Source organism: Tachysurus fulvidraco, chromosome 22 (genome assembly GCF_022655615.1).
Source record: "Tachysurus fulvidraco isolate hzauxx_2018 chromosome 22, HZAU_PFXX_2.0, whole genome shotgun sequence".
Classification (NCBI taxonomy): Eukaryota; Metazoa; Chordata; class Actinopteri; order Siluriformes; family Bagridae; genus Tachysurus; species Tachysurus fulvidraco.
Window position 1 is genome coordinate 6,663,603 of NC_062539.1, and position 27,929 is coordinate 6,691,531.

Genomic DNA, 27,929 nt, shown 5'->3' on the forward strand with positions numbered 1-27,929 from the left:
GTGTGTGTTCAAAGATTTCTTCCAGTCTGTATTCATTCATTCATTCTGGAGATCCAAGAGGAAAAGCTCCATTTACATGAACATTACATGTAACCCAACGTTACCGTAACAACATGGGGTCGTGTGTTCTGTCAGAGTAACAAGCGATAACATTAGTGTAATGTCTGACTTACTAATCACATCAATTCAGTCCCCTGCAAAATATATTATTAGAGATAACCCTTTTTACCAAGACACTGGAGTTTAATCTGGAAACTGAACGGAAATGGACTCATCAGTCATTTTCAATCAATAGAAACAAATGAATTATTTTATCGCCGGAAGTCAGACGTTGTTGGCTCTCAGTGTGAGACCAGGAGTGTGTGAGTTCTGGGGTGTGTAATCTGCGATGGGGACGTGTGTGTAAGCTGTGGTGTGTGTTGAGAGATGGGGTTTGAGCTGACACTACATTTCATTCTTAATCATCATCAATATACAGTACGTGTAAATAAAATGTTTAAACATAGATTAACAGCAACATGAACAAAGCTGCTGTTAAAACTAAACACCCCTGTCCTTCTGTTGCTTCTGTCTCTTTGGCACGTCTTCCTGCTGTCTCCTTTCTCCTGTGTGATCATTAGTTGAGAGTATTCTGGCCTTTACAGCTGATTGATTTCCAGGAAGTCGTAGCCTCCACACCAAAGGTCATGTGTTGCACTAAATGATTAGAAGCCTCTTAATGAGCAAGTGTGTGTGTGTGTGTGTGTGTGTGTGTGTGTGTGTGTGTGTGTGTGTGTGTGTGTGTGTGTGTGTGTGTGTGTGTAAAGAATGCGTGATGGGAAGCAGATTCAGACGAAACAGTTTTTGTCATTCATAAAAATGACATCATTTTGAACTCAAACACAAGTCCAAAGTGAGTCTGTTTATAATTGGCACGTGATCGGATTAATTTCAAATTAAAATGATGATTCGTTCTTATTTTTTACTTTAAACCTCTTTTATCAGACTCGATTTCCTGGGTCCCACGACGCTGCTGCTTGTTCGCTGATAGAGGTGCAGTAGAATTTAGCTCTTGCTTCATCTCTATCTATAGAGAGCAATGCAGCGGTGCTTTAGTCCTTTAATCTGTATAGATTTCTCAGCTCCTCATCTGCACACTCTGCTCAAACCGATCAGCTGCTAAAGCTCCAACTATCATGCCAGTATAGACTCTATACACCATCCTGCTTGCCATCTCGTAGCTTGCTGTCATTGTCAATTGACTGCGTCATATAACCGTGTTGTATTCTGCAACTTAGTCAAATGTTTGTTGTCTTCACTATACTACACCGGATTTCTCAGTAATACCATGTTGGATGTCACTGTAAAATGGCGAATTTGGGGGGCGGGGGTTGGGGGGAAGCTTCATTTTTAGGAGCTTACAGCAAAACCTTATTGACTGTTGTTGTAGATTATATTCATATTTTTTCTTTTAAAATTACCACAACATTTGATTAGCTAAACACATCTTAAAATTTTTTTAACATAAATATCGAAGGGGTTCAATGTGATAGTCTAATAGTTTCAGGCATAATCATATTTGTTTTAAGCGGAGCTACAAACAAGCTTCTGTTAAAATCTTTAATTCTACCTGGCTACAATGGGCATAATTAATGCAGTAAAGAATGTGTGGGCACGGTGGCTTAGTGGTTAGCACGTTCGCCTCACACCTCCAGGGTTGGGGGTTCGATTCCCACCTCTACCTTGTGTGTGTGGAGTTTGCATGTTCTCCCCGTGCCTCGGGGGTTTCCTCCGGGTACTCCGGTTTCCTCCACCGGTTGAAAGACATGCATGGTAGGTTGATCGGCATCTCTGGAAAATTGTCCGTAGTGTGTGAGTGTGTAAGTGAATGAGAGTGTGTGTGTGCCCTGTGATGGGTTGGCACTCCGTCCAGGGTGTATCCTGCCTCAATGCCTGATGACGCCTGAGATAAGTGAGAGAGAGAGAATGTGTGGAAATGTCTGCCTACATCAAACTGTTCATTATATTATTTTGTGAACACTGCTTTTGTTCATATATGCGTATGTTAATAGAAACGGCAATCACCTGTGTATAGTGATGCGTATTCACTAGAGAGCAGATTAGCAATTAGAGACACTCAAAAAGCTCCAAAAATGGTGAAGCTCATGACAAAAACTAGAAGCTCATGACTGACTTGGTGAACTAGAGCCCACCAAGTGGAGCTTGTGCCAAATCTTCCAGTTATGCAGATAAAACCTACATTAATATAATCCTTATATAAACCTGCAGTAACTCTGCAATTTATTTGAAAGCCTACTGTATAACTCTCTTTCACATTAGCGGGGATTTTTATATTTAAATTTACACCAAATCTCACGCAAGCTCTTTTTTCTTGTTTTGTTCTCGAGCATACCGGATTTCCAGAAGATTCATATTTCTTGTGAAAACGCTCCTATAAATGTTTTACACACATCCAAGCTTGATAACATGAGGTCTAGTGAACTAGAATCCATCTTAAGTGACATCACAATTTCAAGAAGTGATGTATTTAGTCGGTGATTTCAAAAACTGAGAAGGTTCTTTACTCACTCTCATTTCTACCGCTTATCCGAACTACCTCGGGTCACGGGGAGCCTGTCATCGGGCATCAAGGCAGGATACACCCTGGACGGAGTGCCAACACATCACAGGGCACACACACACTCTCACTCACTCACACACTACGGACAATTTTCCAAAGATGCCAATAAACCTACCATGCATGTCTTTGGACCGGGGAGGAAACCGGAGTACCCGGAGGAAACCCCCGAGGCACGGGGAGAACATACAAACTCCACACACACAAGGCGGAGGCGGGAATCGAACCCCCAACCCTGGAGGTGTGAGGCGAACATGCTAACCTCTAAGCCACCGTGCTCCCCGCTAGAAGGTTCTTTAATTTTTTCTTCAAAAAATATCTATGGTGATGTTCCTGTAACTCTTTCTTCTGTACTTGTGTCTCTTTCTGTCTCTCAGGGAGCATCCTCTAGTCTGGTAGTGAAGTTCGCAGACACCGATAAGGAGAGGACCATCCGCCGCATGCAACAGATGGTCGGACAGTTTGGCATCTTCAACCCTGCTGTGGCTCTGCCATTCAGCACATACAGCAGCACCTACAGCACCTACACACACGCTGTGAGCGCACACCCACGCACTCACACACTCACACACTCACGGTCACACCCACCCACTCACACATCGACGTAAACGGAGCTACATCTTTTAACAAGTACTCCCTCACAAACACTTATACAGTACGCATACACGTAATATAAGAACGCATGGAACATCATTAATATCTACAATATACTGTATATTCTTCTGCACACACTCAGAGCAGTCTAGGGACACAGAGCACTCCTTCTATCATACACACTGTTCTAGCTGCCCATATCAAAGCCCGAAGGCCTTGTCATCGTCTTTTTTTCATCAGCGCTGAATAATGCATTAACATCATTCCGATTCCTCCAGCTCGTGCTCAGTGAGGAACTGCGAGTTCACATGTAATTTTAACTCTGGCACTCCCTGTGGAACCTTCAGATCGGAGCGCAAAATCCGATTTCTGCACTTAGGAAGTGTTTAGGTTTATGATTTGTTTGCTTCATGAATATTCGAGTATGATTATAAGATGTCTTGTGGTCTGTGCACAAAAGGAGGCGGCTCGGCACATTTCGAGTTCGGAGGCAAGGCTTTGTGAAAATTCAGAGGGAACGTTCGGAGACCTGAACGTAAAATCAACACATCAGTCTCAAAGCATTACACAACCATCAGAACATAGTCTAACAAAATTTAAATGCTCAAAAAAAAAAAGTACTCATGAGCTACTTTCATATTGATATCATTAACATTGATAGCATTACTAACATTATGACTCCGGGCTTATAGTATAAAATGTATAACTTTGGAATTCTGCCCTTTTTGGAATATCTAAGGATCGACATCATTACAACATCATTTCCTGACACCTGGAGGTTATTAGCTTTATGAGTATGAGAGAGGAATTTGTTTGAGTTGCAGCTTCACAACCACCATTTACTAATGAGTTTGAGTTACACAGTGTTGCACGTTCCCTCCATTGGTTTCCTTCGAGCTCTCCAGTTTCATTCCAGTAGGCGGATTTACAAACCGGTTTACCGTCCGGTGTTCCGTGCGCTAGGCTCCGAATCCACTGCAACACTAACCAGGATAAGGACACTACTAAAGATGAATGAATGAATGAAAATCTAAGACATGAGCATGAACCCAGCCAAGATAGATGATATCGTTAAAAGTAGGGCAAACATTAAACCTAAAAGAAAAGAAAAAAAAAATCATTTCTAAAATGCAATCCGTTTATACATTCCCAACCATTACAGTGTGAACATTTGAGCGAAAAAAAAAAAATCTAAATATTCATGAACTACTTATCAAACGTAGACATGCATGAAAATGCTGAATGTGCGTGAATGTAATTGGTCTTCATCAAGTTCCGAGTACATTTCTGGCTGAGGTAATGTATTCGGGGAGAGAAAAAAAGAAGAAAAAAAATAAAAAAGGCTTAATGGTTGAAAATATTCATGAGCTGCTTATCGAACGATAATGGGATTAGATATAGATATACTTTTTTGATATGCCAAATGTGGCCTCATTTTAAAGGCACTAGCAAAGGCAGTGCTCAGAAGAGCGGATTAAACGCAACATTAAGACAGGGGCTTTATGCTAAGGACTGATCCCTTATAATCTCATGGACGTGCCAAAGAATCTATATGGTGCTACAGCTGGATCTGCACATGCCCTATATATAGAATTTACCCTGCAGGCACCCAGTCTTAATTACAGTGCGATTGTGAGTGCGCACATGAGCGTGTGTGTGCATCTGGGCATGTTTCTCTCACATATGCCTTTTTTTTTTTTTTTTTTTTTTTTTTGCAGGTGTTTGAACGTACATTTAAATGTATTCGTGCCTGTCATTTCTAAGGGATGCTTTGATATCCCTTGGAGCCAAATGCACCTGTACAGTTTGCTTTGAGTTCTAATCAATGATATAATAATTGTATCAGCACCAACATGAGCAGAGGAAACTGAACGAGGTCTAATGTCATATCTACGCAAGAAGCAAGAAGATCTTTATGAACATGTTCTCCTGCAATCTGGAAGACGATAGCAGAAACTACACCTTGTTCTTTAAGTGGATAAAGATCTCATGGTAGAACGGATAGTCCAAGGATGCAGAGCTATACTGAAGTTGCACCTGTTTTGCAATATGAAGGTGCTTTTTCTTATTGCTTCTCCGCAAGTCTCAGGATCATGTCTCATTTGCCTCGCAGTCAAATCAAGTGGGTAGTTTGTTTTACGCAAAAATATTGTATCAGGTTTAATCCAATTAAGCGGTAAGGGTCTGGATAAGGGATTGCTGCCTCAAAAAATTTCCAGGTTCCTGATATGATCCTGAGCTCAGTTGATCACTGTGTGAAGTTTCAGATGATCTCCTGGGTTCTTCAGTTTCTCCCACCTTCCAAAATCTGGTGTGTAAAGTGAAGGGCTTCTATCCAATCAAGACCTGACCCTAACCAGGATAAACTGGTAACTGAAAGATGAATCATTCACTAAATCGATCACTGAAAACTTTCACAATCTTCTGGTCAGTTGCACAAATGTGAAAGTTTCTAAATCTCACTGGTTATATCACTGTAGAGCTTCTGTAGGCCTCCATCAAGGTAAGGCCATACCTAGTTCTCAGCATTTTCCAGATATGGTCCTGAGATGAGGATTTGCATTCCAGGTCATTAGAGATGATCTCACTGGCCTCACAGCTTGTATTCTCCTCATCTCAAGGTTTTATAGATTTGAGAATCATTTCTGGCTTGAAAGATCATTGACATTCAGGAGGTTGTTTCAGTTCTCACAGGGATCTGTCATGAGCAGTTATCGTCAGTCAAGTCATCCTTGACATCATTCTTTATATTCTTGTTTGTCATTTAAGTCATTTGTCTGTTGCAGAAGTTAGTTGTTGAGTCTAAAACAAAAGCCTCTCACCACAGTCATTACGCAAACTCTTCTGGCATGTCTGACAGATACAAATCGATATCTTTTTGGCAACGTGGCAACCTGAGAGTTTGGGATTTCTGCACTCGATTAAAATGCTCAAACCCTGATACCTCGTTGCTGATGTGGCAACCTCCTTGTCAGGTAATTCCTGAGATTTATTATGAGGCACATGGCAGAATGGTTAATAAATAAACTGCCTGGCCTACCTCATGTCATTTTCACTAAAGATGGATAAAGGTTTAGGATTTCCATGACAACCCCTGTGTCGTAAACATGTCCCCTTTATTAATAGAACCACACACATGTCCATTTGCCTGGTGCAATGATGGAGGTCCTGAGAGTCCCAACACATGAAAGATTAAAGATAATGTTTGTCATGTTGCTACCATCATACACTATGCAACACGTTCTGGCCAGAGATTGCATGCAGTTGCATCTTTATTGACCACTTTGTTTCCAGTGCTGTAATAATCACCACAACAGGCTATAAAAATTCTGAAGGAGGTTCTAACTGTGGCTTATCTTGGCTTCTTGCCATTCAGCCATTAGCAACTCACCACCGCAAGAGCCTATCGAACGAACGTAGTAGTTTGTCTACACAGTTCCTTGATTTATAAAGGATTTCATACTTATGACTTTGTGCTAATTACCAAGTAATTAAATAAAGTTTTAGCAGTAAATTGTTCACTTACTTACTGCTCCAAAAAAGAATACCTGTATTGGGATTTAAACCAGAATTGGAACTGACCCCATTTTATTTGTTTGTTTGTTTGTTTGTTTGTTTATTTGTTAATATTTGATATATTACAAACCCTGCTATTGTGTTCTGGAAACAAAAAAGCCGGACTGATGTGTTCGCAGCATGTGTTGTGCGGGGACTATACTGTATGTAACAGCTGCTCTGCTGTTTTAAACAGGAAACGTTAAACTGACACTGCATTTGTACAAACACAACACAGATTTAGCACAGGAATATTAAATGGCGGCATCAGCGGAGCAGAGCAAAGTTCTCAGTAATTGAAAAAAAAAAAACAATAGACACACCGTAAGCACTTCATTCACAGCCAGCGGTCACTCGCCACACAGGGGAAATCCGCTGCTGGAGGTTGCGTCCGGAGCTCCGCCACAACCAACAACGAGCGGACAAATTCAGAAAGATAAAAAAATAATTTCGACCCAAATAGCCTGCCTCCTATTCAAACACATTATTGGTTTAATCTGAACAATGTATTCATATTTGGGTACATTCCTAAAACACATGGGTCTATATTTATGTACATGACATACTGACGCTCACCTGGTGTGCTATCAGTGTGGACGCCTTTCTCTGACGTCTAATCATGAACCGACAGACGGAAGGTCCCCAGGATATTCCACAATCCACCTGCTCTCTGACCCTTCATCAGTGTAAACATCAAGGACCCCAACCAAGTCTCAGCTTTCCATAAATCCACACCCATCACCCCCTCCCACCCCCTTCCACACACACACACACACACACACACACACACACACACACACACACTATCCTTCCATTGATATAATTATTAACAGGTTATTAATATTATGTCTACACCTAAATCCAACCATAAACATAACCATAATAAGCAAAAATAAACGTATCAGCTTTTTTTTTTTTTCAGAAAAAAGAAAGAAAAAGAAAAAAGCTGCGTTTGTACTTTTTAGTGTTCCACATGGTGTTCAGCCAAAGACCTACGAGGTCAAATCTGTTGGATATTCCTAGCTTGAACCCTTAACCCTTATAACCCTTAACCCTTATAACACTTTGGTACTGTTCGGTCAAATTGACCTCTGGACATTATTGGGATTTTAGTACTACAGAAATGAAAAATACATAAATGTCCTTTACACATGTTTACAGTCCTTTACTCTTTATCTCCATTCTAAACAACATAGATAATATTTATGATTAATGTTTGCAATTATTAGATTACATTTAAAAAATGAATGTGCCATTCATTTTTGTGATAAAGTTATCATTTGCGTCACAAAATATGTTAATTATATAATAAAGACCTTGATGCCGTAAGTCTAGGGGAAGAAAATGAAATGGAACAAGGTTTTAATTAACGTTTATTATTTTCAACTGATATATCAAATATCAAATACAATCGCTGAGCAGCAATAGAGGCATATGAGAAACAAAAGATTATTGCAGTCAGCTCTTAAAAGTGCATCTGCAAATGCAAAACGCTTTTTCACCCGAACACCACGCAAGTTTTAAGAGGTTCCCAAATTATAATATAAGAATTAAAAGAAAACAAAACTTCAAAAATGACCTTAAATGATAAAGAATTCAATTTTTAAAAGAGAGAGAGAGAGACAGAACACCCCTGACACCAGAACACACTCCTATCCAAATTGTCTTGTATTTACACTGAGATTATGTCACAAATTTAGCATCTGTCGTGTTAAAATGAACGTTTGCTGCATTCCAACTGACACTTCGTATATTTACATAGTTTGCTATGTTTCATTTTCAGAGGCTGAGTATTACTATTGTCTGCATTTTCACTGAGAATATATCACACGTTCAGCACTTTATTGTGTTAAAGTGTACAGGCGTTGTTATTCCAAAGTCCTACATTTTGAACTGAGAATATTTAACACATTCAATTGTTCTCCAGGTGGGAGCTCTTTACTTCTGCTGTTTCTGTGTGGGATGTGTTGGATTTTAAGTTCTTGCCAATTACATTAGCATAATAATTAAGAGAATGTTCCAGAAAGAAGGTGACGCTTGTGTTAAATACGGATTGGCAGGAGTTCGGGTTGTAAAGTGCGCCCGGAGTACTAAGTGGTAGTCTTGAGATGAGAATATCGACAGACAAAGCTGTATGCAAATAATGTAATAGTGTCAGAATGAGATAGTGAAGACTAAGTGGATGAGTGAAAAACAGGATAGAACCGATTGGATTACGACAAGCACTAGTCGAAATTGTCAAAATCAACATTCGCAAACTGAAATGGAGTCAGATGATTAGCTGGAATAAACATATCATTTCCAAAAGTAGGACATCTGAGTGTGAATAGACCTTACTATCTAGACAGCAATATCATTATAAGCAGAGCTACACCAACATAGTACAACCTTTCATTTGGGGAAAGGGAGAATGTTGCAAACACACTGCAAAGTGTGCCATGACAAGGATTCCCTATAATCATCCTAAGAGCTTGGAGCACAAAAAAAACAAAAATCAGTGAGGCAGTTTGCTAGTCCAAAATTACAAACCCTCACCATGGCAGAAACTCGATAAGATTACAACTTCTTCAATACTACAACATTTTCAACCTAACATCTTTTAACAAGATCTTTGCTTCCGAGGAGGAATTTTAATATGTTTTAGTGTTTTGGGGGAATGAATAAAATGAATGGGCTCAAAGTTCAAGAACGGCTGTTAGATTCCACTAATAAAAATGTTAAATATGAGATTATATTATGCAAATTCAAAATAAAACATGTAGCAGTCAAATGTAACAGTAAAGGTCTTTGAGAGAGGTATGAGAAGTTTGTCGTTAAAAAAGCTCATTTGTCGCAAATTTCCAACACGGGAACATTCTGTTAAAACTTACGCTTTGTGGTACAGTATCCATGCACAAATAGACACACATAACGGTTAATTCACTAACTTATACATTTGAATTTTTCTTTGATACTGTATATCTTGATATGATTTCAATAGGTCAGTCCAGAGTTCCCTGAAAATGGTTCCTGGGTATGGTCTATCTGGTGGGGCTTTCGTATGTTGTGCCATAACTAAGAAGAAGCAGTAACCTTGCATAAGAACCTCATATCTGCTATTTGTACTCATGACCTTATCCTTTCACAGCAAGTAAGGATAGGTCACCTAGAGAGAATAGATTTAATGATACAGTAACCGTAGCATTGCTGCCATTGACATGATTTATTCGTCACTTCCACACTCTCTTTTTCCACCACTCAGAAATAAGGTCCCAAGGTACTCGACATTATCTGCAAATAAAAGGAATGTTATCTTTAGGCCCCCCAAATGGGATGCATCTGCACCTGGCTGCATCTTGATCTCCTGACTGAGTAGAAGAAAGCGACCCAGATTACCTGTACTTATTCAGTACCTTACACAAGACATATCACTGTACCAGATTATAGGCCTTGTCCAAATCTACAGTACAATATACATTTACACTGGATTAACATGCTCGCATGAAGCTGTTCAAATAGAAAGAGCTGGTCCACTATTCTCTGGAGAGAACCTGCATTATTCCTCTTTAATCCGAGGTTCAACTATGGTGCAATCTCTCATAAGCCTAGAACATCCTCTGGTCCCCTACTACATAGGCACTATCATCCCAGTTGGCCAGCCCAAGGCCACGGACTTTGTCTTTAGGATTAGCAAAGTGTTAAGTCTCAGCCACAGAAGGATCACTGCTTTCTGAAGTGAAGGTATGCCCACTGGTATAAGGGGTTCCTTTAAAGTGGTCCATCATTCACACACCACTATTCCCAAGAGAGAGCAAAACTCCTTTGCACTCACATGCATTTTTTTGCATGTCTTGTCTCCCTCTCCTGAGGGTCTGAATGGTTTGACAGAGCAAGAGATAGTTAAAAAGTCTGCCTCTTTTTTTTCCAAGGTGCTAAAAAAAAATATAAATGAAGACAACATGGCCAGCAAGACCTATAACCATGCAGTGCTCTGGTACCAAGTACAATATTGGTTTTTCTTATTGATAATAAAAGACTTTTTTAAGTTCAGATCTGGGAGGTTATTCCTCAAAGTCATGCACCATCCAGGTATTTAATTTTTTCCCAAATTCCCACTCGAATTGCATTATGGAGTCAGTCAGAGTTACCCTCTTGTACACCAGCTTTACCTCATGAATAAAGAAAAAACTGCTATTTTGAGTATACAGTAATCCTTCACCACTTTGCGGTTTAAGTTTCGCGGCCTCAGTGCATCGCTGATTTTTAAAAAATATTCATCGAAAAATAAAAATAAAAAACGGTTTCCCAGGATGCCAGACTTTGTACATACCCACGGGCACTCAGACAAGGCACATGATTGGTTCCCGGCACGAGATCTGAGTTGATTGGCTGCGCATCATCGCATCCTCTCCCAGCATCTTCCCTTGTTGTATCTCTCCACTCTCGTTCACGCTGTCAACTGTGTCTCGTGTTTTGTGTTCGAAATTAACTTTTCATTAAGCCCTTACAATGCCTCCTAAGCGCCGTGCCCCTGCGAAAGATTCCTCTAGTGAGCCCAAGAGGAAGAAGAAGATGATGACCATCAGTGAAAAGGTCAAACTTAGGGATAATACTACTTCGCAGATTTTCATCTATCGCGAGGGATCCCCATTAACCGCGATAAACGAGGGATCACTGTATACAGAAATATCATACAGTTTCCTTCCTGATACTTAAAATTTTCTAGAAACTGTTGTCCACAGTGAAAAACTCCCCCTCAGGCAGGGACTGGTGTGGTAAGTAAACAAGTTTCATTTAAAGCATCATTGTTCGTCTTAACTCAAAAACTTTAATGTGTTCTTCAATGCTTCATTGACTATAATATCATAAAAAAAAAAAAGTAAACGTTTGAGAGAAAAAAAGAATCTGATGAAGAAACGAAGACGTCGGAATAAGTGGCAGAACTTAAAATCTGCAATAGTTTCTAAATGTTCAAATGTTACAGACAAATGTAGGAAGGGGTTCTTTTAGAGATAGAACGATAAAGATCAAGAGAAGGGCATCTTTGACAGGTGTCAAGGAAGAGAGACATTGTACTTCATGCATGCGATTCAAGATCTCACTCTGACAAGGAATGTCCCTTTGAAATGGCCTGACACCAACCGATGTGTCAGTCAGCAAGACAGACAGATATAGAGAGGGAATGATAAAGAAAAGAAGATGGAAGTGCAGAACATGGCTGTGATCCATATCTGAATCGAATGAGGTGAAGCCCGAAGATTTGCCTCTGGGTTTTCAGAAATGTTGCTCCAGTTTGAAGCATCTGTTGCTATGCTACTTTTCAGGTAAATACAAGAAGGTTTAAATTACAATTGTTCAAAAGACTACTGTGGTCACAGAATATAGCAGAAAGAGAAACCTGAGAAAACACTACTCTAATGATGTGCAAAACGAATCGGTTATGACAAACGTACAGTATAGTACCACCGGATACCAGCCGTCCGTGTTGTTTAGCTTATGAAACTGCATGGTTGCCAACCCTGAGACATGGCTAGTGGAAATATAATCAAAAACAAATCAGCTAAAGAATATTAGCTTGACTTAAGCGTTATGTGTTCATAGCCCATGTTTTCTTGGCTGATTAAACACTCTTTTGATCTGATCAAACAGTGTGTTTGATGAACACAGCCAAACAGCGAGCGAAAGAGATGAAACTTGACTTCGAGATTGATTTTTGGAATGAAAGAGATGAGAGATACTATAATCAGGAACTACTTCAACAGATCTATGTGTATGCCAGGTGTATACTCAGACACACAGGGTTCGTACACTCTCACTCATCTTTCGTCTGGATTTGTCTTTTTTTGGCACTCACAAATATACTTTGTCCCTCACTGTTTTCATCTCACACAAGTTGTCGTTGCAGTTCTGCCACCATACAAGGCTTGGTGAAGACATGCTTGTTGTAATTTGACCATTAAACATATAATCAAACATGCATACGATAATACTACTGTGGTACAATAATGGTAGCCGTGATGACAACTAGTTGATTAGATGTTAATTATCTTGCAGTTGTAGGGTTGAAGTGACCTTGCGCTACATCTTTCAGAGTCCAAATGCATGCTGAAAACATATCAGGACGCATTATATATATTATATATATATATGCTTATGGTTTGGCTCAGGGGGTTTTAGCCCTCAGTTAGAATTTAAAACAAGAAGAGTTTTATATTATATATTATATATATATATAACTCTGGTAATAAGAATAGGGACATTTCACTGCTTTTGGTTGCCGTCTTTGCGTCTTTCCGACGATTAACGTTATAGATAAACGCCTCCAGCTCTGACTGCGCGTGCACGTTGCGCGTACCTGTGCTTCTCCGTTCAAATAAAGCAGACAGCTGAAGACGCACTTTTGAAAGACTACAACACACGCGTGTAAAAAAAAAAAATCGCTCTTGGATCAAACTGATAATTAATTTTCTTTCCCATCGACGACATGTCCTGCATTTTAACGTAATTTGTATTGTTTATTTATGAAAGTAAAAATTATACTTATAGTTTTAGGGTGGCTGAGATTACAGACAGGGGGCTGAAGCCACCCTAAAAAAGGTCTAGAACCGCCCCTGGTTTAGCTTATAGATCTGTGTGGTCTGCTCTCCTTTAAGCCATATAATATGCAGATACTAGATATTAACTCCAGTTTTGGTTTCTTAACCTATTTGATCACTTGACTAAAACTCATTTAGATCTTAATGTTTCATTGTCAGTTTGGTGGTGGGGTAAAAGTTTTGTATATATTAGCAGGGCTGTCAAGTGTCACGCATTGAGAGTGACAGTCACGCATTTGGGACTTTTCTCACGCTCTCACGACACACATCGCATTTCTCATGCAGAAAAACATTTTGACTATTTACTGTATCATATATTTAATATGCCGCATTATGTCTCCCCTGGAGCTCTTAGTCAAGCCTGACACTTATCAGCCAATCAAAAAAAGAGGCTACACAATAGCCAGCCAGAAAATAGCACTATCTGGGTAAGATTTAACGCATCAACCTATGAAAAAAAACATTCATTAGAGAGGGTATTTTCGATGGTCGGTTTGAACAAAACCTCAACACGAAACAGTTCGTTTCTGGATGGGACATTGTCCTCAATCATGACCCTAAAAATGGCTGGGCTTGGGCCGAACTGTTTTAAATGGGAGCAACGTTACAAATGATAAAGGAGTCCAAAAAGGCAACAAACACTTACAATAAACAACACCAGTGTTGCAGGGGTGTTGCAGGGGGTTTGGAGATGTCACGCTTTCCTGTCTTCAAAACTTAAGCTAACTTTATAAGAAATTCAGTTGTCCAGCCTAGAAATCCTCTATGGATCTTTAGCATTTATGGAAGCATTAGCTTGGTTAGCAATAAAATAGAGGATTTAGCATTGTGTTGGTGTTTTTATGCATTCTAGGTTTAACTTCAAGTTCAAGTGTGGTCACTAGCAAAGGATTTGGTACTAGCCATCGGCTATGGAAGGTAGTCCCCAGCTGCCTAGCTAGAATCTATTTGGATTTAGTTTTGATGGAGAACTTTTGACCAGTTTTTTTTTCCCTTAGGAACCCTCACTTCTCCCCCCCTTGAGTACTGAGCATTGGAGGGACCTGGACACAAAAGTCTTTTCAAAGCCTTTCTATTTTATTTTATTATTTTTTCAAAGGATTTGCACACAGACTAAAAATACCTGGAGGTAAAAAGTATTAGATAGCTCTACCTACATATCCAGATCAAGTTACACTTTAATTATAGTGCCACACTTGAGTAGGAGCAGATATGTAACTCCTGTTATGTTTACTGTTACTGTGTAGTAATAGTATTAGTGGCTCAGTTGCTGATTTCCATCATGTCATTTTAAACATCAGACCTAGCTCGAATAGAGCATTTGATATGAAAGTGAATCTCGACTCTGATGGGTTCGGTCTGACAGCTTGGCCTTTTAAGGTTATTGATTCAGTGTGGTGTTGCCATGGTGACAGCCTTACTGTAATTACCTTTGTTTGGCAGGGTGTACAGGGAATTTGTGTTAATTTATTTAATAATCAGTGTCTGAGTGGTGCTGGTTCATAACTTATTCAGTGTGAGTGTGTGACAGGCTCCTGTGTGTGTGTGCGGGGGGGTGGGGGGTGGGGTGTTTAGCTCTTTGGGCATCAGCTCCAAGAGAATTAAATGTTCAGTTAGTTTATTATTTATCATGTGTACATTTTTTGCATGAATGTGGACAAATCCTAAACAAAACACTAGGTTTCCTCACTCTCTCACCGTTTCTCTCTCACAGCTGATGCAGCAGCAGGCGGCCATAATGGCTGCGTCTCATGGTGGCTACCTGGCACCCAGCATGGCATTTCCGGCTACACAGATCCACCAAGTGGGGGCGATCAACATGAACGGCCTGCCGCCCACTCCCATGACTCCGGTGTCAGGTCAGTCGGAGTCACTGCTACACAAATACACAACAGTGATGTGCAAACTGACTACACGTGACCCGAATACATCTCGGACCCTCACACACTGTACTTTCAGCAATGCTGATGCCCGTACACAACTACACATATATTGTGGCTTCAAAAGTGTTAGGAAATATCAGTGTCCACAGTGTAGACAGTCTAGTGAATATGGAAACGTAAATATTTGAGAAGGCTAAACTTAAAAAATTATTCAGCAGAGCCGATAAACATGACATATCCATCATTGTTAGAGCCAGATCCTCTACTGAGGTTTCTCCAATTATATTCAGATACATAAATAGCTAAGGGTAGCTCATCAAACCAAGAGACTAGACACCAGGCTAGAGGTACTGCTGTCAGACTAGATTTCCATTTTGGTGACTCTCTCTGTTCTGATTAGCAAAAAAAAAAAAACATTGTTGACAAAAACACAATGGACAAATAAGTATGAGCTTAATCTTGCATCACATTACTCCAGAAAACGAGCTTCTATGTTGCCTCCACATTCTCATATCAAATGACTCCAAAATGGAGGAGGGTTTTTTTTTTTTTTTGGCTACTAATTTTCTGGTCTTTCCTCATTTCCCAAAGAGACTTCAAGTATGTCAGGGGCAATAGATGTAAATAAAACTTGCTTACTTAAATAGTTCATTCGCTTGAATGTGAATCAATATGAAACACAAAAGAGGAATTTGTTTCTAATTATTATTCAGTCACAATAAACCTCTGCTTCCCTTTTTTTCATAATGTTCATAACTCATAGGTTCCAAAAACAGCTGCTATTATTATTATTATTATTATTATTATTATTATTATTATTATTATTATTATTATTATTATTATTATTATTAATAGACACAATGTCTTTGTTAGGGCTCATGAATGTGCACTTTTAACAAGAGTCCGGCTTTGTGAAGACTTCCACAGACATCTAATGAGGAGGGTGAGGGTGGCAAAAAAAAATCCAGAAATGCACCGGTTACTGTGTGCACTCCAGCAACGTGTGTCATGATTCAAACCTTTCAATACTGATGGCACTTTTTTCTACATTGTTTTTAGTCAGAGACTGAAATAGACAGCCAGGACTGTTGTTTTGCTTATTGTGTGATTACAGGTCAAATTTATGATGGGATAAAATGGTTGAATAAATAAATGGAAATTTTACATTTTTATTTTTAAACTCAAAACCTTAAAGGTTTTGAACTAACCTTTTATTTCCACCCATGAAGCTTCGCCCCCCAGACTTTGAGAGCTCAACTAGAGAGAGCTTTAAAAAAAAAAACTGCCATGGCGTCATTTTGTAAATGGACTCAGAGCCATGTTTATTATGTAAACATGCAATTTCATCTCATATTGATTTATCAGGCCTGATGGGGTGAAGGTGCGAAGGGGTTTTGGGGGCGTGTCTATAAAATGACTGACAAGAAGCCAATCCAAATAAAAATAAACAAACGAGCTGGAAGGCAGGTTTAATTTTGTATAAATTAAATTTATGTTCTGAGACAATGGCTGAAACTATTATTTATTTGTTATTTATAATTAATGAATGAATTAATGGCAATTTCTGTGTGTGTGTGTGTGTGTGTGTGTGTGTGTGTGTGTGTGTGTGTGTGTGTGTGTGTGTGTGTATTAGGAGGTATACAGGCTAAACTTAACTAAGCTTAAACTAAACTAAGCTTATGTAGGAATGCAAAAAAAAATACAAAAATACAAAAATTAAAAACTAATCAGGTTGATTGAAGACTAGATCTAGTCCCGCCCACTCTCACAGGATTTCCTCTCACAGGTATTTTTTTGTCATTTAATCAGCTCTGTAAAAGAGCCTTTGTAGAGTTAGACATTACAGTCCAATCTCTCTTTAGTCCGATCTGTGTCTCATGCCAACTCACAGAGCCAAATCCAGACTCGTTCTGGAGACCGGACTTGAACACGGTAGAAAAACCTCCCAGATGCTGCAGTAGACGTAGCAATGCTAAAAGAAGCTTCTGTGTCTCAGTGGATTTTAAGAATAATACTTCCTGAAATTGTGTAGTATAAAACACAGGTGTATTATTGATTTGCACGTTTTATTACACCGGTTTATTCACTTTTGTCATTGGTGAAAAAAGTGCTGAAGCTGGAAATGTCATTTAAAGACTATTTATGGCGAAATTAGTAGTGCAATCCCTAGTGTGTTCATCTTCTCTATGCTGTGGCATTTCATACAGTGTGTGTGTGTGTGTGTGTGTGTGTGTGTATGTGTGTGTGTGTGTGTGTGTGTGTGTGTGTGTGTGTGTGTGTGTGTGTGTGTGTGTTTTTGTGTGTGTTTTTGTGTGTGTGTGTTTGTGTGTTTGTGTTTGTGTGTGTTTGTGTGTGTGTTTTTGTGTGTGTGTGTGTGTGTGTGTGTTTGTGTGTGTGTGTTTGTGTTTGTGTGTGTGTGTGTTTGTGTGTGTGTGTGTGTGTTTTTGTGTGTGTTTGTGTGTGTGTGTTTGTGTGTGTGTGTGTGTGTGTGTGTCTGTGTGTTTGTGTTTGTGTGTGTTTTTGTGTTAGTGTGTGTTTTTGTGTTTGTGTGTGTGTGTTTGTGTTTGTGTGTGTGTATTTGTTTGTGTGTGTGTGTGATTGTGTGTTTGTGTGTGTCTTTGTGTGCGTTAGACAGCATCCTTCTCTATGTTTCTTTGCCTGTTCTTTCTTTTACAGACTCTCTCTCTCTCTCTCTCTCTCTCTCTCTCTCTCTCTCTCTCTCTCTCTCTCTCTCTCTCTCTCTCTCCCTCTCTCTCTCTGCCTCCCTCCCCTCCACACATCCTCAACCCCTGATTACTGAACTCAAGCTCGTCCATGTTCGAGTAGCTCTTATGCACCCACTTGACGTGATTGCAAAAATTAGTAGAGGAAGTGGAAGCAGCGTTTGCTGTGCATCGGCATGCCACATTAACAGAGAGCTGAACTGGAGAAAGCTAAGCTACCATAGTGTATGTCCCAGGAGTTTGGTGTATGGAGGGCTAATCAGGAAAAGGTGATCATCAGAGAGAAAAGGTCACTTCTTAAAGGTTTCAGACCTTTAAAGGTTTTCCAAATTTGTGTTAAGCCACAGGTTAACTTCATCTTAAGTCATTTTTCAGAACGATATGAATTTGGCAGATTATAAAGACTGAAGCATTTGAAAAGGAAGGCTTATGTGGATGTGGATCAATACCATTCTATTTAATCAGCAGTAGAGGTTCGGATCAAAGCACTAAAATGTCTGTAAGGTAATGTTATTGTTTTTTTTTTTAAATGTGATGAAAAATGCCAGCCAGTGTTGTTCGCTATCATGTAATCTGGGGGCTAAAAACAAAGGCTGCTTTTCACACCTTTGAAAGCCCAAAATGCTTTTAATCCTAATTCTTTATCAGTATTGAAAAGCCTTATAGAAGTTCAACAAAATGTGAAACTCAAAGTTTCTCACTGAGGGAACTACTGCACAGAATAGGAAACTCTTTAATGCAGTGGTCCCCAACCTTTTTTCGCTTCGGACCGGTCAATGTTTGATAATTTTACCGCGGCCCGCTGGGGGTGTGGGGTGGCGGCTTTACAATGAAATTAAAATTAATAATTTTGATTTTATTGTATTTAAACATGCCTTTTTAACTCACTACAACGCTAAATCGATGAGAACCCTGAGCTTGTTTCTTTGCAAGACGGTTCCATCTGGGGTAATAGGAGACAATGACACCCGAAGTGTGTTGCACTTGTGTGTCCAGTTTATTCCGTTGTTTTGTTTTGGTTGCCGTCACTGCAGAAAACCCCGCTTCACACAGATAGCATGTCGGAAATGGCAATAGGGATTTAAGTGCTGTGGTGACAATCTCAGGGTATTCCGCCATGACTTTAATCCAGAACACCGGCAGAGTTTCTAACTTTCTAACGACGTCTGTTTCGTGCTCATTTTTACTAATTTGTGGGTTAAATTTGAGCAAACACAATATACACGTACACCAAGAACTGTTAAACATGAGAACGTACCGGTGAACAGAGAGAAGAGCGATACACACCTTCTCTCTCCACCAAAGCTACAACGCCACTGCCGCTCGCAGCCACTCAGCTCCAGACATCACCTAAAACTGCCCCGATATCACGATATTTTGCGCATGCGCGGTATTGGTGCGGCTTTAGGTGACGTCTCTCAGCTCCCGGTTAACCTCTCGTCCATGGAAAGTCGCACAAACCCGAGAGAAATACACCACAGTAAATAAAGTGGAAATAATTTAATGTTCCTTGGGCGGCCCGGTACCATTTGGTCCACGCACGGTACCGGTCCGCGGCCCGGGGGTTGGGGACCACTGCTTTAATACACACGGAACATATGGTATAATCTCTTGTGCCTAGAATTCGAACTGTATAAGAGATGAAGCTTTCTCAGGCCTCAGTGCTAATCAGTGCCAGCGACTGGAACACATGGCAAGTTCCTATTGATTTGTGCCAGTCAATAACATGGAAAAGAGGCAGCCATGGCATCTGCATTTCACATAGCTATCAATGGTTCCAACTGCAGGAGATTAATGAGAGGAAGCCATGAAGCTGAACAGACCCTGGAGACTTCAGGAACCTAATTAATTGTTTGCTTTTTTTTTTTAATAAAATACACTTTTCTAAGTTCAGTAGTTGGGAGCGAGTGATATTATATAATTAGATATATTTTTACAAAATGCATGCAAAGTGAACACTGAAGACTTTTTTTTTTTTTCAGAATCCAAATAAGACTGATGCACAAAATCTGGTATTATAATTTACTGAAAGTATTCTGTTTACTTCGTTTTTTTTTGTGTGTGTTTTTTTGTCATCCCAAACTGCATACCTCCCTTAAAAGTCAGTGAAAACATCAAGCTAAATTATTTGAAGCTGCATCCCAATGATGTACTTACACTATGCACTACTGTATATACTCTAGCATATAGAATGAAAACAAATCGAACACCAGTTTTATCTAACCGGAAGCCAGTCGATGACAAACGACATCAAACACATGTATTTTTAAAATGTTTCTAAAATAAAAAACATTTGTACAGTAAGGAGTGATGTCGACCATCTCCGATATCTTTGCTCATCGACGTGTGTCCGATATTCCAGTTAACTATTTATATTTTCGGTTGAATAAGTGCATCACACTCTTGTAACTTTCGATGCCTTACCAATTCCCATGGCACTACTTGTACCCCTTACCGGCATGGAGTAGTGCATGAGTATGCGATTTGGGATAAACCTTGAGCTAAACCTTGCATCAACTAAAAAATTTTTTATTTTTTTTATATTTTTATTGTATAATTTAAAAAAAAAAATAGCAATTAAAGTTTTAAAACAGGGTCATTATGTATATTCCAACAAAAAGTAATGCACTTCAAGTACATGGATGATGCACTTATTCAACCGGAAAATATATTTCTATATTATATAAAGGGCTATAAATTAAAATTTCAAGAAGGAAACATAATTAGTCAGAGTAAGACACCGTTTTTAAGGCTTTCGTTTATACGGATGTTATTTTTTTACATGTACGGTAAAGAGCCAGATTTCTCTCATTAGCAGCCCCTTTCATTTTTATACACATCCAGTACTATATTAGTTGCATCTGTTGTAAACAATATAATTTACATACTTCCTTTTAGAACATTTGAAGATGATTATTTTTTAAAGTGCAAACAGGAAAAAAAAAGAGGTCTGTTCATGAGCATTTACACCCACAGGGGAAACTGTTCATATTACATTTAAGACAAGCTTTAATTATATCCCTAGCTTGCTTTTTCTCTCAATGTGAAAAGACTCAATGACTTTCAATGACAATCCAAAACAAAATAATCAGGTGTCATTATGGAAATGAGTTCATGCATTTATAATACTCTGCAAAAGAAGCAGTGTTTCTTCAGAGGGTGGATGTCCAGGAATGACACACTAAATTACGTGTCAAATTTAGAAATATACAGATATCATAATTGTACAATTGTACATCTCCACCTCCATCCATCAATACATTTTAGACTACTATACATACCCAGGATCCCAGGGCACAAGGCAAGGCACCTCCCTGAACAGAAAGCATATCCATCACGGGCCACACTCACACATACACTCACGCATGTTACAAACAATTTAGAGATGCACTCGATCTGTTAATCCGGCAACACAGGCCTCCGGTACTCAAAGGAAACCCCCGAAGCATAGCGAGAACATGCAAACTGTGTGCACTAACGACATAGACAAGAATCAAACCCTCAACCCTGGAGGTGTGAGACAAATGTGCCTGGTACCTCTCATCCACTCAGGTGTGAGGTCGTGTACTAAATTAGTCATTCAGCTCTATTCAGAGTCGCTTGATCTAAACTACACACAATGTTAAATCCTGATGATTATGTACAGGAGCAAGCCTGGCACTCATTAGCATATACACACACACACACACATACACACAGGACACACTGTGTGTTTAACAGACGTACAGTAAGTACACTTTGTTTAGTGCCGGCTCAGCAGTATCAATCAGTGTCAGTGTGAATAACTCGGTGAGGGATCACAGTGCTGGTGGTGTGTCGGAGGCAGGGCTGTGCAAAACCCTTTGAAACCGCCATCGACGGCCGAATGCTGCATACACTCCGAAATGTATTCAGTAACGTATTCCGTTAAAATACATGAAAAGAGTTACTGCAGGGCACATTTTCACTACAGTGCTGCATCATCAATACAGCCGGAGTCACACTGTCCTTCAGCGGTATTGGTTGGCAGTTCGCTTTGTGTGCCGCAATGGGACCAGAATCGTACAAACAGGCTGGAAAATCAGATGAAAAATCCAAAAAACTTCTTTAAAGAAACTCTGATAATAATATAACTTATTGTCATAACTGAACAGTTACCACTTCGGCCTGTAATAGAGGAAAAATCCCATTATATAACAAATTGTTCTTAAATATATACAATCAGGAGTCCAAGAAAGACTAGAAAAGTTGCTTGTGATCTCTGGGTGGGCGGGATGTCAATACTCTCCCCCCTGCCAATCATGCATGAATAAGCTAAGGGATATTTATTTGAGCTTTCTATCCAGTATGTTCGAAAGTACAGTATGAAACGATGTGGTTGGTCATGCTAAATTGTGGTAGACAAGTGAATGTATGACTACAAAGGGTTATACAAAAGAAGAAGCCTTTATTTTTGTCGCATGTAGACAACACAGTAAGAGCACAGGGTTAGTCATGATACAGTGCCACTGGAGCAGAAAGGGTTAAGAGCCTTACTCAAGGGCCCAGCAGTGGCAGCTTGGCAGCGCTAAGGCTTAGGAGTGACTATATAGAGTAAGAATATAATAACGTGCAGTTCAAATAAACGTTGTAAAATGCTGTAGATACAAACATGTGCGATTCGACCGAAGGCTAACGGCGACGTTCGATCAATTTTGGTTCTATCTGGGTGATGTAAAAGATACTAGGAACAGCTGATTCTTTTCGATAAACTCTTCAAAAAAAAAACAACCATTTTGTGGTTCCATATATACGAAGCACGTTTTAGATCCTAAATAGTACCTACTAAATTTTACGACTAAGGAATGTTCACTCAGAGCTCAGAGCTTTCTCAGGTTCCTGTAGGTTCTGTGTAGCTTTGCTCTTAGTCCTCTACGTTTCTAGCACATCGACAGGACTCTTTTAAAAAGGTCACACTGCAGCACTTCAAGGCAAACCCATGTTGTACTTGAGGGACAAGTACATAACCATAGCAGTCATTCTGGCATTTTCCTTAGAGCTCTGTAAAAACCTCATGACTTTGTCTTCTTCTTTTCTTTCTTTTAGCTTGCTGGACTGGCAGAATCAACCATTGTGAGTTTCATGTGACTGCTTTCAATCAACATAGCTTAGTGGACATAGTTCTTATCGTTCTCAGACAGCCTCCTCAAAACAAACGCGTGGAACCGAGAATCAATCGCATTGATGATTGTGCAAATGACATCAGGCTGAACACACAAATATGGCCGTTTTTCAGATAGTTTCTTCCTTTTTTTTCGGACAAAATCGCATTTCTGTTCTCCTTGAAAGAGGTCAAGAGGAGGTGAACAGCAATCGCCAGTGTCTTCAGTACCTCAATAATACTTGAGGAAGGTAATTTCATGAGGCTGTAACTTTCCAACTCTGAGACATTCACAAAACTGTCTTTTGCACATCGTTGCATTCCGAATTTCAGCATGACGCACTGGGAATTATTTCCATTCCCCCCAATTTTAGCTATTTTCTCCTCTGCTGAAAGAGACATAAGTGCCTCGTTCCAGATTGCCGAACACTCAACCGTGGTGCATTTTGCTCTACGTGACTTCACTCTGTCATCACCTTGTTCCCCAAATTGAACAGTCATCTGTCTGATCCTTATCATCCTCAAAATTCCCTGAAAGCTATTCCAAAGTTGCTTCCATTATCAGTGACTTTCCTTCTTACGTTGTTCTTTCTAGTCCTCTTTTTTTTGTGTGTGGAGGATATGTTCAGTTCATTTTCATACACCTTCAGTCAGGGTCTTAAAAATCAGGCTGCTCTAAAACTAAAAGAGAAAAGAGATTTCTCTTTTTCAACATTCCGAAGAGAAAATCAGACCTTTTTTTTCGGTCATCGTAGTCTCCAAACTTTCCAGAAAGATGTTTCCTCTTGAGTCTGTCAGGTGCTTGTGCTAGAAAGACATGTTAGATTTGAATCTTTATATAATGCATTTGTAGTATTTAGTATGTAGTACTTCACTGCGGCATGTACCAGAGTCGTAATCCGTGTGACCGAAGCTTTTTCTTAATTTCTTAATGGCACTGGAGCACTCAGAACAAACTTGACATATCACATGATCTCAGTCAGTATGATCAGATGTATGCATCATTTTAGTGGTTGAAGATGAACACCTTGAGGTTTTAGATGCATGGAGCGTCTCAGAGAACAGCAACGGGTTTGATATCACCATTGATCGATGTTTGAAAAATAACAAACCTTTTCTATGAATATATTGCCCCTAGTAGGCTAGAGAAAAATGACAAACTCTTAAAACTGCCTACTTTTTATATGAGCTTCATATTAACCCTCTTGTGGAGCGTGACGTGACACAGACATTCAGATGATGGATGAACATGGACACAACAAAACAGATGCAAATTCTATTTTTCGGTTTTCGGGGGAAAAGAGTTAACGTCAGTGACTAGTTCATCGACTCTAACTGCTTGAACATGAACCAGCTCAACAGTAGCGGACCCTTCTTTGCTTTTTTTTTATCTCTCTGTTTTATCCTTACCTGTTTTAACATAATAGGCAGATATATAATTTTTTATTTAAATAAAAGTCTCAGCCTCAGTACCAGACACAATTAATTATGCCCATTTATTGTTTGTTTTGTTTTGATTTCCATTTCATTTTGTTTTGTTACCATTTTGTTTTGTTTTCCGTTTTGTTTTGTTACTTTTTTGTTTTGTTTTTTTGTTTTGTTTTCCGTTTCGTTTTGTTTCGTTTTGTTTTGTTTTCCTTTTCATTTTGTTTTGTTATGTTTTGTTTTGTTTTCCATTTTGTTTTGTTGTTTTACCGTTTTGTTTTGTTTTCCGTTTCATTTCGTTTCATTTTATTTGATTAATTCTAAATGTAATAAAAAAAAATTTATTCCGACATCCTCACCGCTTGATATTTTTTTGTTTGTGGACCGTCTGCCACACAAAATCATGACATTTGAAATCTCACTCAAAATAAAGTATTTCTTAGAATTGTGATCGTGCTAAAATCATTCTCGTATCAGGTATTCACAACAGTTGTGTGTTTCAATTGTGCTTTACAAAGCCGTGATCTGACAAAACATGGTTCCAGCGTCTCTTTTGCTGTCGCACAGATAGGATCTGGATATGCGATGGCGAGATTTGTTATCTCAGGGTACAGAAAGCCGGTGCTGACTCCAGTAGTGTCAATGATACTGTGATCTACACGCTACTGACTGCAGTAGATTGGCAGAGCAGATAACAGTATCGTTATTGCGATGATGTTGCTCAGGAACGTATGGAACATTTGTGAACCCTGAGCGACAAACACATAAATAATATTCTAAAAGTCTATCAGAAAAAAAAACAGCTTTCTGATATCAAAGCTAACTTTAATACGGATACTAGCCGGCTAGCTAGTTCGCCTCTAATGTCTTCCATTTTACTCCTATAGCAAATGGAATCAAATTTGAGGAGAAACTGACACAACGAACGTAATTAGCATGATTTATTTCTTACTGGTTGCCTTTTTTTATTTCATTTTCAGATAAATAGGAACACAACAATTTCTACTTTAATACCTCATGATGGTTGAACAGCTCACAGGAACACTTAAACCTTGCTCTGTTCCCATCTTTTTTATGCTTTTTTGATCTCGCTCTCTTTCTTTCCATCTTTCCCATGCTCTTTTTCTTTCACATGTTTCTCACTCCTTCTAACACTCATTATTTTTCTCTCTCTTTCTCACTCACTTTATTCTTCTCATGCTTGCTGTCGGGCTTCTCTCTCGCTCTCTTTACGAGTCTCTTTATTTTTCCCATGCGCTCTCTCATAGACACTCTCTATGTTTCACTCTATTTCTTTCATTCTCTTTTGCTCTCTTTTTCTCACTCTCTCTCTCTATCTTATGCTTCCTATTTTTCTTTCTGACACTAGAATTCTCACACTGTCTCCCTCACTCTCTTTCACTCTCGTTGTCATTCTTATGCCCTAATATCTCTCTCTCTCTCTCTCTCTCTCTCTCTCTCTCTCTCTCTCTCTCTCTCTCTCTCCTTTCTCTCTCCCCCCTCTCTCCCTACCCCCCCCTCCCTCTCTCTCTCTCTCTCTCTCTCTCTCTCTCCTTTCTCTCTCCCCCCTCTCCCCCTACCCCCCGCTCTCTCTCTACCCCCTCACTCAGTAGTGTGATATTGTGCTGCTGCCCTGAAAATTGCATCACCTTTTCATCATTTCAGAGTTCTGCAGGAGACAATTTCTCTGTCACCACTGCCTTCCGGTTTGTGTGTGTGTGTGTGTGTGTGTGTGTGTGTGTGTGTGTGTGTGTGTGTGTGTGTGTGTGTGTGTGTGTGTGTGTGTGTGTGTGTGTGTGTGTGTGTGTGTGGTGAGTGCTTGCACACACACTGGGCCCACCTGTATTTGTCCGTTCTCTATTATTCTGTAGCATTATGCAGGCATGGTTTGTGTCCACCTTTACTTGCAGGAAAGTCCTTGACTTAGCATTTGTGACTGTGTCTGTAGGGCTGAGTTCTCCTCCTGCTAACCTGGCATCCTCAGCCATGCCCAGCATAGTGACACCCATCGTTAATGGCTTCACTGGAATCCCACCGCAGCCCAACGGTCATCCTGTGGAGGCGGTTTACACCAACGGCCTGCCACCCTACTCTACCCAGAGCCCCACTGCCGCCGACACACTACAGCAGGCCTTCACTGGCGTCCAACAATACACAGGTATACACACACACACACACACACACACACACACACACACACACACACACACACACACACACACACACACTCACACATTATATACAAGACATAATATCTTTTAAATGTAAATATGATCCTGTAATGGAATGATGGATGGAGGGATGGATCGACGGATGGATTAATGGATGGATATGTACTGTATGGATGGATTATGGATATGTGATAGATAGATAGATAGATAGATAGATAGATAGATAGATAGATAGATAGATAGATAGATAGATAGATAGATAGATAGATAGATAGATAGATAGATGGATGGATGGATGGATGGAATGAAAAATAGATGCTAAAATTATAGTTGTTGATTGAATTAAATGCCAAAAGTCTGAAGGTGTGTGTGTGTGTGTGTGAGAGAGAGAGAGAGTGTGTGTATGTTCGTGTGTGTGCGTTTGTGTGCGTGTCTTGATTAAAATGTTATGTTGCATATCTCTTAGCGATGCCACATGAAAGGAAATGATCTCTTTGTGTGGAATAATAATACCTGCCAGTAAATTAGAGCCATCACTGTGCTGGTGAACAATCTGTCATCTGCTCTCAGGTTGAAATATGATTAATGTGCTGTATTGTGAGTCTGTCAATCTCTCATTAGAATAGAAAGGTCAGTCTGCTTTCATGTCATTCTGTTTCTCCTCCCTCTGTCCCCTTCATCCTGTGTGCGCTTGTAGCCATTTACCCCACCACCACACTGACCCCTATAGGCCAGACACTGCCACAGCCGCCTCAGGTCATTCAGCAGCAGCAACAGCAGAGAGAAGGTGAGGAGATGATTACTGTTAATAATAACAGTATTTATTGTACAATTCTATTACCACCACTAATACTAATAATAATAATAATTGAGTATATATATGTTTGTGTGTGTGTGTGTGTGTGTGTGTGTGTGTGTGTGTGTGTGTGTGTGTGTGTGTGTGTGTGTGTTGGGGTGTTTCAGGACCAGAGGGCTGTAATCTCTTCATCTACCACCTGCCACAAGAATTTGGTGATAACGAACTGATGCAGATGTTTCTGCCTTTCGGCTCCGTCATCTCCTCCAAAGTATTTATGGACCGAGCTACCAACCAGAGCAAGTGTTTTGGTGAGGTTCAACACACACACACACACACACACACACACACACACACACACACACACACACACACACACACACACACACACACGTACACACACACACAGTCATTGAATATCATGAGTTATGGTGACTGGTTGGTGGATGGTACCAGATTGGATGCATTCAT

General features: G+C 39.7%; 1 protein-coding gene across 2 annotated transcripts in view; it reads left to right on the forward strand.

Annotated features, from left to right (window-relative positions):
* The window catches only part of LOC113645218 (CUGBP Elav-like family member 5), a 187,209-nt gene that overhangs the window by 153,148 nt on the left and 6,132 nt on the right, over positions 1-27,929 (forward strand). The window contains exons 6-11 of one of the 2 annotated variants that reach the window (XM_027150709.2): positions 2,995-3,153; positions 15,056-15,200; positions 23,012-23,038; positions 26,440-26,649; positions 27,360-27,449; positions 27,626-27,769. In XM_027150709.2, the coding sequence (XP_027006510.1) occupies positions 2,995-3,153; positions 15,056-15,200; positions 23,012-23,038; positions 26,440-26,649; positions 27,360-27,449; positions 27,626-27,769 (775 nt within the window). The remainder of the gene's footprint in view (positions 1-2,994; positions 3,154-15,055; positions 15,201-23,011; positions 23,039-26,439; positions 26,650-27,359; positions 27,450-27,625; positions 27,770-27,929) is intronic. The other variant, XM_027150710.2, reaches the window with a different exon arrangement.